Here is a 13,538-nt window from a genome sequence, read left to right on the forward strand (position 1 = left end):
TCAGTACCTCAACCCTTCAGTTCAAGCTCTGTCTTCCGTACCTCAAGCCTTCAGTTCTAACTCTGTCTTCTGTACCTCAACTCTTCAGTTCTAGCTCTGTCATCAGTACCTCAACCCTTCAGTTCTAACTCTGTCATCAGTACCTCAACCCTTCTGTTATAGCCCTGTCATCAGTACCTCAACCCTTCAGTTCTAGCTCTGTCTTCCGTACCTCAACCCTTCAGTTCTAACTCTGTCATCAGCACCTTAACCCTTCTGTTATAGCCCTGTCATCAGTACCTCAACCCTTCTGTTTTTGCTCTGTCTTCCGTACCTCAACCCTTCAGTTCTAACTCTGTCATCAGCACCTCAACCCTTCTGTTATATCCCTGTCATCAGTACCTCAACTCTTCAGTTCTGGCTCTGTCATCAGTACCTCAACCCTTCAGTTCTAACTCTGTCATCAGTACCTCAACCATTCAGTTCAAACTCTGTCATCAGTACCTCAACCCTTCAGTTCTAACTCGGTCATCAGTACCTCAACCCTTCAGTTCTAACTCTGTCTGCCGTACCTTAACCCTTCTGTTCTTGCTCTGTCCTCCGTATCTCAACCCTTCGGTTCTAACTCTGTCATCAGTACCTCAACCCTTCTGTTATAGCCCTGTCATCAGTACCTCAACCCTTCAGTTCTAGCTCTGTCTTCCGTACCTCAACCCTTCAGTTCTAACTCTGTCATCAGCACCTCAACCCTTCTGTTATAGCCCTGTCATCAGTACCTCAACCCTTCTGTTCTTGCTCTGTCTTCCGTACCTCAACCCTTCAGTTCAAACTCTGTCATCAGTACCTCAACCCTTCAGTTCTAACTTGGTCATCATTACCTCAACCCTTCAGTTCTAACTCTGTCTTCCGTACCTTAACCCTTCTGTTCTTGCTCTGTCTTCCGTACCTCAACCCTTCAGTTCTAACTCTGTCATCAGCACCTCAACCCTTCTGTTATAGCCCTGTCATCAGTACCTCAACCCTTCAGTTCTAGCTCTGTCTTCCGTACCTCAACCCTTCAGTTCAAACTCTGTCATCAGTACCTCAACCCTTCAGTTCTAACTCGGTCATCAGTACCTCAACCCTTCAGTTCTAACTCTGTCTTCCGTACCTTAACCCTTCTGTTCTTGCTCTGTCTTCCGTACCTCAACCCTTCTGTTATAGCCCTGTCATCAGTAACTCAACCCTTCAGTTCTAACTCTGTCATCAGCACCTCAACCCTTCTGTTATAGCCCTGTCATCAGTACCTCAACCCTTCTGTTCTTGCTCTGTCATCAGTACCTCAACCCTTCAGTTCAAGCTCTGTCTTCCGTACCTCAAGCCTTCAGTTCTTTTTTTTAAAAAAATTTAAAACTCTGTTCATTAAGTTTTGAACATACACACACACACAGACAAGACAAAGCAATATAAATAATATACTCAACTAGAAAAAAAATACAAATAAAAATACAAATAAAAAAATAGCTTTAAAGATACCATACTTTAGACAAGTTAAACACACCGGGCAGAAGGCTACAGAGGTTAAAGGGCAATCTATAGTACAGGGACAGAGCAAACACCTCACCATTGTTCCTGTAAACAGTCAAGGGATAAGGGTGGAGAAATGCAACCACTCACAGAGAGTCATGGCCACAGACCGACCATCCACTGGACAAAAAAAAAAGTTTACAATGCTTTAAAATAAAAAAAATAAAATGATTATTCATGTAGGCGTGAACAAAATGTAAAAATAACTGGGAAAAACAATCTAACACTTCAGTCTCTGCCTGGGCAAGATGAACAAGGCATCTGCGGACCACAATCAATAAGCACATGGACCTTAATACCCCCCCCAGCAAAAACACAGAGAGAAGCTCCTCCAACCCTTAAGTCAGACTTATTTTAGTATTAATTGGAATGCTATCATAGGATGGACTGTTTAAAGTAAGACCGGAATGGAGCCCAAGCCTCATCAAACAGTTTGGGGTTCCCACGTGAATTGAATTGAATTTTTTCTAGTTTCAGAGAGCACAACACATCCCTCACCCAATATTTATAAGATGGGGAAGCTGCCATCTTCCAGTTCTGTAGTATTAGCCGTCTAGCTAAAAGAGTTGTATAAGCAACAGTGTCCGACTGGATTCTTGATAGGGGGGTACCCATGGGCAGTACTCCAAAAAGGGCTGTAAGGGGAGACGGATCTATAACAGTGTCATATATATCAGAGAAACATTTAAATATTAATTCCCAGAAACCTGACAGTTTATGACAGCCCCAAAACATATGCAACAGTGTGGCTGGTTCCACCTTACATCTGACACAGGTAGGATCAAAATCAGAGAATATTCTTCCAAGTTTGGCCCCCGACCAGTGGATACGGTGAACCACCTTGAATTGAATGAGGCTGTGTCTAGTGCTAAAAGAGGACGAGTGTACCCTGCGCAGCACAGATTCCCAGGCGTCTTCCCCAAGTTCCTCCCCCAAATCCTTTTCCCATCGAGTCTTTAAAGGCACCAGAGAAGGGTTCTGTAGGTCATGAATGATTGCATATACATCTGAAATTGCGCCTCTAGGAAGCTTGTTCAGCTCCAAGATGCTCTCTATAGCAGTATTCGCAGGCCTATTGGGAAATCCAGGTGTGTTAGCCCTGACAAAGTTTCTAGTCTGGAGATAGCGGAAAAAGTGGGATTGGGGGAGATTGAACTTTTCCTGCAGCTGAGAAAAAGAGGCAAATGTATCATCAAAGAATAATTGGGCTAGCGAGGAAAGGCCTAGTGAGTGCCAAATGCCAAAAGCCCCATCATTCAAAGATGGAGGAAATAAAATGTTCTGATTGATTGGGCCTGATAGAGAAAAGCCTCGGAGGCTAAAGGCTAAACGGAACTGATTCCAAATTTTAAGAGACTGCTTTACAATTGGGTTGGCACACCTTTTGCCTAGGGACACTGGGAGAGACGAGCACAGCACAGAAGAAAGTGCTGCAGGTTTACACGATTCAGACTCCATCTGGGCCCAGAGTGGTCTAGGGCCAGTAGGATCAGTCTGCAGCCAGTACAGAACGGCTCTGAAATTTGCAGCCCAGTAGTATGTCTGAAAATTTGGTAAAGCTAAACCCCCCAATGACCTAGGCTTCTGTAAATGTTTTCTACCAATCCGTGGTACCTTGCCATTCCAAATAAAATGCATGAATGTTTGATCCAGTGAAATAAAAAAAGATTTTGGAATAAAAATGGGTAAACATTGAAATAAATATAACAATTTGGGCAACACATTCATTTTAATGACATTAATCCTTCCGATAAGAGAAAGGGGTAGCGAATTCCAAAAAGTAAAAGATTGTTTCAATCTGTCTGCTAGAGCAACAAAGTTTTCCTGAAACAAATTTGAATATTTCCTTGTCACTTTTACTCCCAAGTAAGTGAATTGATCCTGGACAATCCTAAACTGAGAACTTGTGAAAGAGCACTTTAAAGCAGCCTTGTTTACCGGAAAGAGCTCACTCTTGCCTAGATTCAGCTTGTACCCTGAGATTGATCCAAACTTTTTAAGAACAGATAGGGCACGTGAGAGGCTCGATTGCCAAAGCAAACAGCAAGGGGGAGAGTGGGCAACCCTGTCTGGATCCGCGGTGCAAGGGAAAATAGTCAGAGGACAAGTTATTGGTCCGTACCGAAGCCATGGGGGAAAAATAAAGAATCTTTATCCACGCAATGAATTTGGGGCCAAAGCCAAATCTATAAAGGGCAGCTGTTAGGTAATCCCACTCAACGCGGTCAAACGCTTTTTCGGCATCAAGTGAGACCACCACCTCCGGGTCCTCCGACGCTGGGGAGTACAGTATATTCATAAGGCGCCTAATATTGAAAAATAAATGCCTATTTCTCACAAAGCCAGTCTGGTCAGAGTGTATTACTTGGTGCAGCAAGCCTTCCATACGGATGGCTAAAAGCTTAGCTAGGATTTTGTAATCACAGTTTAAAAGCGAGATTGGGCGATAGGATCCACATTCCAGGGGGTCTTTGTTTTTCTTTAGTAGTAATGAAATTGAAGCCTGATAAAGACTAGGCGGCAGCTTTGAAGTATTGAGGCACTCTGCAAATAGTCGGGACAAGAATGGGCAAAGCAGACCAGAAAACGTCCTGTAAAATTCGGTTGGAAAACCGTCCGGACCCGGTGATTTACCACTTTTCATTGCGGACACTGCTGTTGCAATCTCCTCAAGCGTAAATTCTTCTTCTAGACAGTCATGGGAGTCTGTATCAATTAAAGGCATATTCAAGGAGTCAATCAGCGAAGGGTCTTGAGGGGATTCAGAGGTGTATAGCGCAGAGTAAAATTGTTTAAATTGATCATTGATCTCTTTATGTATAACTGTGGTGGCACCAGACGGGGGGGTCCTTATTTGTGGGATTAAACGTGAGGCCTCAGATTTACGGATCTGATGTGCAAGGAGTTTACTGGCCTTGTCGCCTTGTTCATAGACTTTGTATCGAGCTCGCAAGAGTAACTGTTCAGCTTGCCTGGTAGAAAGCTCATCAAATTCAGATTGGAGTAGTTGGCGCTCTTTATGCAGATCAGAGGAAGGATCCGTAGCATACTTCTCATCCAATGTGGCTATGGACTCGCTCAGGTCCTGAAGTCGCTGGGAGCGAACTCTGTTTTGGTTGGCTGTATAAGAAATAATTTGGCCACGTAGGTATGCTTTGAGAGACTCCCATATGGTAGAGCAGGACATACCTGGTGTTGAATTAATTTCTAGGAATAAGGTAATTTCAGAAGAAATGAAATTGACAAACTCCTTATCTGAGAGTAAAATGGGGTTGAGACGCCATTGATAACACCTAGGAGGTCGCTGGGGAAACTCTAGTTCAAGCACTAATGGTGAATGGTCAGAGATAACAATACTCTCGTAAGTACATTGCCGAAGGTTAGGCAGAAGTTTTTTGTCCAAAAAGAAGTAATCAATCCGGGAGTATGTTTGATGAACATGAGAATAAAAGGAATACTGTCTATCTGTAGGATGTAGGAAACGCCAGGCCTCAAACATAGCATATTTCTGAAGAAAGGATTGAATAAGTAGGGCACATTTAGATGGGCCTGTATTTGTTTGTGAGGACTTGTCAAGAACTGGGGACATTTTACAGTTGAAATCCACAAATGATAATCTAAATTGGGAATAGCAGACAGAAAGGAAGAAATGAAACTTGTGTCATCCCAATTGGGAGCATAAACACTAGCCAAAACAAGAGGGGTAGAAAACAGTTCACCGGTTACTATGACGTATCGTCCCTTAGGATCAGCAATAACCTCAGAAGCTACAAAGGCCTTATCAACCAGAATAGCAGCACCTCTTGATTTACTATGAAAGTTTGAGTGGAACACTTGACCAACCCAGTCCTTACGCATCCTAAAATGCTCACCAGTCCTCAAGTGAGTCTCTTGTAGAAATGCAATATTTGCATTCAAACCCTTTAAGTGTGTCAACACCCTCTTACGCTTCACCGGGTTGTTAACCCCTTTGGTATTCCAAGAAATGTACTTGATCGTATTATTTCGGCCCCTCTGGGCATTCCCGTTATTCAACCCTGTCATTAGAGCATAGAATGGAAAAGCAATGAGCGCCCAAAACCCCCAGAATAACTTGTCTCAGAGTAATAATGTACGGTGGTAAATGTTTGGAAAAAGTACAGAAAAAAAAACTGAAAAAAAAAACTAAAAAGACAGAATGACAACATTAGAACTGAACAATTCAACCTGCCCCCCCACCCCCTCCCCCCATCCCAGACAATACCTCCCCAAACGAGGTACAAGCCTAAATAGAACATGTTCTCTTCGCACAGTATGTCTGTGAGAGTGCGGTCTTAAACCTAAACCCACAGTCCCGCTCTTTAAAGTCGCGTTTTGTTAGTGGATCAAGCAGCAAAAAGAAAGATTTGTATGTATTTTTTTCAAATAAAAAAAAGGCGAATCCCCTGTGCAAACGGAATGACAAAAGCACCACTTGTAGATGTATATAATTGTATTCCCCGTCTTATAACAGGCATTGAGAGAAAATAAATAAAATGTATAAAGGCTCTCAGCCAAAAATCTAATTTGAAGTAAGGAAATCGTAGTAAGACAATCAAAAATAATAGTAATTATAATAGTAGTCTAATTGAAGCTGAGACAGCTTACAACCAATCCCAAAAAACTATGTCTGCGCAACGTTGAACGTTTGCTGGGCTTAAATGACGCTCAAAACTTTTAAAATTAAAGTGAGGCCCCAGAAACCGTGTAGCCTCGGGAGACATTTACTGTTTACTGGGTCAATGCAAACGGATGCAGTAAACAAATAACCAAAAATATTTTGAGTCACTGAGACAATGTGTAAACAAACTAAATAGGTGAGCGAGATAAGGCACGCACACTAGATGATCAAAACATTAGATCACATCAAATAAGCCTGAATAGTTCACCAACTATACAAGACTAGCCTGTTATATCTAAACATAATTGTACCACAAGTGGGGTACTTACTATCCACAGTTCGCAAGCAACAGTTGCTAAACTGTGAGCATATTCAAGACTTCTTGATGTGACGTTGAATGTGAGCCATAGCCTCCTCCGGAGATTCAAATGTGTGGTCTTTACCCTCATGAGATATCCATAAACGGGCCGGGAATCGCAGTCCATACTTCACACTTGGATGGTCCCGAAGTACTCGTTTGGCCTGTCCGAAAGCTGCGCGCTGCCTGGAAACAGTGGGGGAGTAGTCCTGGTATATGGAAAAGCAGTGTCCTTGAAAGCTCAGAGTGGTATTGCGGGCTCGTCGGAGGATCTCCATCTTCTCATGAAAAAAGTGCACTCGAAGAATTATGTCACGGGGCCTCTCCCCATCCCGGGGCTTTGGGCGCAGCGACCGGTGGGCTCGATCAATCAGGGGCTTTTCATCTAAGGCAAGAACATCCTTCAGCAGCCCTGAAACGAAATCCGTGGAGCGATGCATTTCCGCAGACTCTGGGACTGATACAAGCCTCAGATTATTGTGGCAAGAGAATCCCTCTAAACTCACACAGCTCTCCCTCACCTTTTTCAAATCCGCAGCTAGGCGTTTAACTTCAGCCTCCAGGGATGTAGTTAAATCGGAGACATTAGTAGCGGAGGCCTCCAGTGCTGCAATCGTTGTAGTGTGTGACGCAGTTGTTGTTTTGAGTGATGTAATTGCCGGCACAGTCTCGTTCCGCAGGATGGTTAAATCTGCTTTTAAAGTATCAGAAACCTCCTGTATTCTGGCCTCAATCGTAGCAACCACCTGTGTTTTCATTTCAACTATCTCAGAGCGTAGTAGTTTGATGGCCTCGAGAATGTTCATTTCAGCGCCGCCAGGCCAAGCCGCGCCCACAGGTAAAGTGTGCGTCCCCGGGCCCTCAGACTCAGGAGAGGGCGGTGATGAGAGCGGGTCTTGTAGGCAGGGTTTTCTCAAAGTCATGTTCTTTGCCTTATGTTTGGTCGACATGCTGACATTCGGAAGCAAAGTAGTCTTGGTTTTTACGGAAAGGGATCACCAAATTAATATTTGAAAATAAATACGGTTTTGCTGCAGAATTCACATAAACTTTAAGAATACCACGGGAGCAAACGGAAAACACGTCAGTCGCACATGGCGTCCCCTACCATCCCCAAGCCTTCAGTTCTAACTCTGTCTTCTGTACCTCAACCCTTCAGTTCTAGCTCTGTCATCAGTACCTCAACCCTTCAGTTCTAACTCTGTCATCAGTACCTCAACCCTTCTGTTATAGCCCTGTCATCAGTACCTCAACCCTTCAGTTCTAGCTCTGTCTTCCGTACCTCAACCCTTCAGTTTTAACTCTGTCATCAGCACCTCAACCCTTCTGTTATAGCCCTGTCATCAGTACCTCAACCCTTCTGTTTTTGCTCTGTCTTCCGTACCTCAACCCTTCAGTTCTAACTCTGTCATCAGCACCTCAACCCTTCTGTTATAGCTCTGTCATCAGTACCTCAACCCTTCTGTTCTTGCTCTGTCTTCCGTACCTCAACCCTTCAGTTCTAACTCTGTCATCAGTACCTCAACCCTTCAGTTCAAACTCTGTCATCAGTACCTCAACCCTTCAGTTCTAACTTGGTCATCATTATCTCAACCCTTCAGTTCTAACTCTGTCTTCCGTACCTTAACCCTTCTGTTCTTGCTCTGTCTTCCGTACCTCAACCCTTCAGTTCTAACCCTGTCATCAGTACCTCAACCCTTCTGTTATAGCCCTGTCATCAGTACCTCAACCCTTCAGCTCTAGCTCAACCCTTCAGTCTAACTCTGTCATCAGCACCTCAACCCTTCTGTTATAGCCCTGTCATCAGTACCTCAACCCTTCTGTTCTTGCTCTGTCTTCCGTACCTCAACCCTTCAGTTCAAACTCTGTCATCAGTACCTCAACCCTTCAGTTCTAACTCGGTCATCAGTACCTCAACACTTCAGTTCTAACTCTGTCTTCCGTACCTTAACCCTTCTGTTCTTGCTCTGTCTTCCGTACCTCAACCCTTCAGTTCTAACTCTGTCATCAGTACCTCAACCCTTCAGTTCTAGCTCTGTCATCAGTACCTCAAGCCTTCTGTTATAGCCCTGTCATCAGTACCTCAACCCTTCTGTTCTTGCTCTGTTTTCCGTACCTCAACCCTTCATTTCTAACTCTGTCTTCCGTACCTCAACCCTTCAGTTCTAACTCTGTCATCAGTACCTCAACCCTTCAGTTCTAACTCTGTCATCAGTACCTCAACCCTTCAGTTCTAGCTCTGTCTTCCGTACCTCAACCCTTCAGTTCTAGCTCTGTCATCAGTACCTCAAGCCTTCTGTTATAGCCCTGTCATCAGTACCTCAACCCTTCTGTTCTTGCTCTGTCTTCCGTACCTCAACCCTTCAGTTCTAACTCTGTCTTCCGTACCTCATCCCTTCATTTCTAACTCTGTCATCAGTACCTCAACCCTTCAGTTATAGCTCTGTCATAAGTACCTCAACCCTTCTGTTCTTGCTCTGTCTTCCGTACCAGTATCAGCCAAGGACGTGAGCTTGGTTTGAAGAGCTTCACCCCCTGTTACCCCACAGGCTAGGCCCCTGGAGCTCTGGTGGAGTTAATGTCATTTGCACTACATGATATGGCGTAATGCAACGCTCCAATTTGGGGAGCTGTGTGTGCTAACTGAGTGTTGTGTTGTGTGTAGTCAGGTGGCGTGATTACATAAAGTCGGGTAACTGAGGCTCACTGAGGGGATACACTCACTGGCTGGTGTTGATAAAGACTTTCACAGCGCTGATGGAGTGTTGATTATGATGTGGCTCAGATAGGGAGCTGATGTTGGGAGTCTAATTTACATTCTCTCTTCTCTCTCCCTCATTTTTCACTGTTCTCTGCTCTTATTCTTACTCTCCTATCTCTCTCTCTATATTTACCATTTTATTTATCCTATCTCTAACTTCTTCTCTATCCCTATGTAAACCCCCTGCCCTCCCCTCTCTTTTATTTTCCTCTTCTCCTGTCCTCTATCTGTTCTCAGGTGCGGTGCGAGCTTCCAGCATCTTCCCCATCCTCAGTGTCATCCTGCTCTTCATGGGAGGCCTGTGTATAGCTGCCAGCGAGTTCTACAAGTCACGCCACAACATCATCCTCAGCGCAGGGATCTTCTTTGTGTCTGCAGGTGAGTCTAGAGAGGAAGAGAGAGAGGAAGAGATAGAGGGGACGAAAGAGGGGAAGAGAGAGGAAGAGAGAGAGGAAGAGAGAGAGGAAGAGAGAGAGGAAGAGCGAGTGGAAGAAAGAGGGGACGAAAGAGAGGAAGAGAGAGAGGAAGAGAGAGAGCAAGAGCGAGAGGAAGAGAGAGTGGAAGAAAGAGGGGACAAAAGAGAGGAAGAGAGAGAGGAGAGAGAGAGGAAGAGATAGAGAGGAGAAGAGAGAGGAAGATAGAGGAGGAGAGAGGAGGAGAGAGGAAGAGAGATGAGAAGAGAGGGGAAGAGAGAGGAGAAGAGAGAGGAAGAGAGTGGAGAAGAGAGAGGAAGAGAGAGGAGAAGAGAGAGGAAGAGAGAGGAGGAGAGAGTAAGAGAGAGAAAGAGAGATGAGAAGAGAGAGGAAGAGAGTGGAGAAGAGAGGGGAAGAGAGAGTGGAAGAGAGAGGAGAAGAGCGAGGAAGAGAGAGGAGAAGAGAGTGGAGAAGAGAGGGGAAGAGAGAGAGGAAGGGGTGTGTATCTGGGGCAGGTAGAGGAAGAGAGGAAGGAAGACTGGGGAAAAGAAAGAGAGAAACAGTTACTATGGTGGAGAGGGATAGTAGGGGTTAAATTAGGGAGACTAGCTTTAAATGATTTGGTTTCATTGATACAAAGTGTACACAAATGCAAATGTTTTCAGTCACTACTTTTTAGTCACTAACATGCAATGTTATTATGGTTCACTTATATAGAACAGTTGTACAGATGGATGTCCAGCAAAGAAGAGACTGTTGACTAATCCAGCTAAGCAGTCTCTCTCTCTCTGCTGGTCATCCCCAGTACTGCAAATCCTCAGTCAGCTCTCAGCCTCCACTCAGCAGCAGCCACAAGTCACGCACTCCATTCTTCCCTCTTTATCCACTTATTTTCTCCTGATCTGGGTGCTGGGCTAGAAGCTACCCATTGGGATTCAACTCTAAAAATATGGTGTCCCTGACATACTTTCCCAATGATCCATCATCCCAGCTCTACTAAGTCACACACTTCTCTCTCTCTCTCCGTGACTAAACGCTACAGTTAAAGTAGATATATATACACTAGGTGTACAAAACATTAGACATCAACATCGGAACAGCCTCAATTTGATGGGGCATGGACTCTACAAGATGTCGAATGTGTCCTACAGGAATTCTGGCCCATGGTGACTCCAGTGAGTCCCACAGTTCTGTCATGTTGGCTGGTCCCTTGGGTGATGGACCATTCTTGATACACACAACAAACTGTTGAGTGTGAAAAACCCAGCAGCGCTGTAGCTCTTGAAACACTCAAACCGGTGAGCCTGGCACCTACTACTGTACCCCATCCAAAGGTACTTCAATATTTTGTCTTGTCCATTCACCCTCTGCATGGCACACACACACAATCCATGTCTAAACTGTCTCAAGGCTTAAAAATACTTATTTAAACTGACTCCTCTCCTTCATCTACACTGATTGAAGTGGATTTAACAAGTGACATCAATAAGGGATCATATCTTTCACCTGAATTCACCTGGTCAGTCTATGTCATGGAAAGAGAAGGTGTTCCTAATGTTTTGTACACTCAGTGTATATGAGTATATGATTATTATCCCTATCATAGGATGTGATCCCTATGTGAATCAGATGAATGATCATGTTATGTGCTGTCCCAACTGATCTGACTCAGGATCTCAGTCTTTGTTCTTAAACACTATAAGGGCAGAGTCTCTGGCTTGGGTCATATTTCTGGTTCGTATTCAGTCATATTTCTTGACAGTGAGAAGTACAGTATGTATGTACATTATCCTTTGGTGAGTCCGTGGTACTTGTCTGAAAAGGTTTGTCTTGGTAATGGCGTATTCACTGTGGTGGATAGATGCACTCAGACTACTGCGTATGTGGTATGCCTAGAAAAGGTATATGTCCTATCTTAACCGATTGCATAATTCCTCTGTTCTCTCATCTCGCCCCTCCAACTCCCCAACTCCCCCCCCCTCAGGCCTGAGCAACATCATCGGGATCATCGTGTACATATCAGCCAACGCAGGGGACCCCTCTAAGAGTGACTCGAAGAAGAACAGCTACTCCTACGGCTGGTCCTTCTACTTCGGAGCCCTGTCCTTCATAATGGCTGAGATGGTGGGCGTCCTGGCAGCCCACATGTTCATTGACCGCCATCGGCAGCTCCGGGCAGGGGCCAGGGCTGCCGACTACCTCCAGGCCTCGGCCATCACACGCATCCCATCCTACCGTTACCGCTACCGACGCCGCTCGCGCTCCTCCTCCCGGTCCACAGACCCCTCGCACTCCCGCGACACCTCACCTGTGGGCCTCAAGGGCTTCAGCGCGCTACCCTCTACAGAGATCTCCATGTACACGCTGCCCCGGGATACCCTGAAGACCGGGGGCACGCCGACCGCCACCTACAACTCGGAGAGGGACCATACCTTCCTGCAGGTCCACAACTGTATTCAGAAGGAAAAAGACTCGGCCAACACCAACACAGCCAACCGCCGCACCACACCAGTATGAGGGAGCCCTAAGAGCAGAGCCCGGGGGAGCGAAGGCAGGGAGGCCCCCACCCAGGTCTCTAATATACCATAGGCCAGGATGAGTTTCCATCTTTATAGAGATTGATGATTTTATTTCATTCAACTGCATGATTTTCCCCATCTACCATTGTTGAGAGTGTCTAAAGGGGTTTGTTGAGTTCCTTTGGAGTAAATGGTTGTACTGGGAGAATGGGGCAGATTGTCCTTAGAGACTGAGTCATTTTTATGGGTGAGGATGGGTGATGAGGGTGGTGCACTGAAAGGGAGGGTTTTGATTTAAATTCGATTCATGATTTCATAACCTTTCGGTTTTGACAGTTTGGCTCCACAGTTTTGGTGGTGCAACATGCTGCTGTACTTTCCCATCATACCACCTGCCATATGCCTCTGATTCGTTGTCATATTTATTCATTTATTTATTTTCTGTATTAAAACTGTGAATTTTTGCAGCTTGGGATTCAGTAAGAATTAGCCCAGTCTGTAAACTCTAACAAAGGTACTATATGTGTGTTACATTTATAAATAAATGATTAAGTTAATAATCAAGAGATACAGACTTTACTGAAGAAAAAACAACAACAAGTAAACTAAACTAAGTGCTGTTGGTAAAACGAGAAAAGACTCTTTTAGGATCTGCTGGAAGGATGACAGAGCCAGAGAGAATGTGCTGTAGGTACACTACACTACGGAGCTGCTGAGACATGGCGAGGGACAGACGCACACAGTCAACAGTAGAAAAATAGAGATTATTTTAATAGAACCTTCTCGCCTTTTTCTGAGTCCCTGTTCGCTTTTTTTTTTGGGTGGGGGGGTGTCATGGGAGTGTTGAACCCCTCAAGAGAAACCACCAACAACAACAATGGGGTCAAAGTTCAAACCAAGAAAAAAAAGACTCCAAACACAACTTCTCGAAGAAAAGGGAAGGAGGAGAGGGGGAGGAAAAGAAGAGGACGCCAAATACAAAAAGAAATACTTGCGTAAAAGGCAAGCAACAAGATAAATATGAAATAGTACAAGAGAAGCTAAGTGAATCAAATTTTCTGAAATTAAATGCATGCTATAAAATTACAGCAAATCTGCTCTTTTAAAACTTACGTTTTAAAGGATAATGATAATTAGAAGGGGGAAAAAGTGATGACGCTAACGTTGAAACTAGTCATGTTTCATGAGTATTTTCTCTCTTATGTTTTTTTATTTATTTCATTTTATCTTATGCTTTTGTGAAAGAAACCAAACAATCGACATTGAACATTTAAATGGTTTGGTTTAATTCTTTATATAAATA

The 13,538-nt window shown here is 44.4% G+C and overlaps 1 protein-coding gene across 1 annotated transcript in view; it reads left to right on the top strand.

Moving 5' to 3' along the window:
• LOC139424024 (voltage-dependent calcium channel gamma-2 subunit-like) overlaps positions 1-12,513 on the top strand; it is a 78,122-nt gene extending 65,609 nt beyond the window's left edge. Inside the window, exons 3-4 of the mRNA XM_071175708.1 lie at positions 9,541-9,681; positions 11,701-12,513. Of these exons, the coding sequence (XP_071031809.1) occupies positions 9,541-9,681; positions 11,701-12,233 (674 nt within the window). The 3' untranslated portion in view covers positions 12,234-12,513. The remainder of the gene's footprint in view (positions 1-9,540; positions 9,682-11,700) is intronic.
• The last annotated feature ends 1,025 nt before the right edge of the window (positions 12,514-13,538 follow it).

The sequence above is a fragment of the Oncorhynchus clarkii genome, chromosome 13 (genome assembly GCF_045791955.1).
Source record: "Oncorhynchus clarkii lewisi isolate Uvic-CL-2024 chromosome 13, UVic_Ocla_1.0, whole genome shotgun sequence".
NCBI classification, from domain to species: domain Eukaryota; kingdom Metazoa; phylum Chordata; class Actinopteri; order Salmoniformes; family Salmonidae; genus Oncorhynchus; species Oncorhynchus clarkii.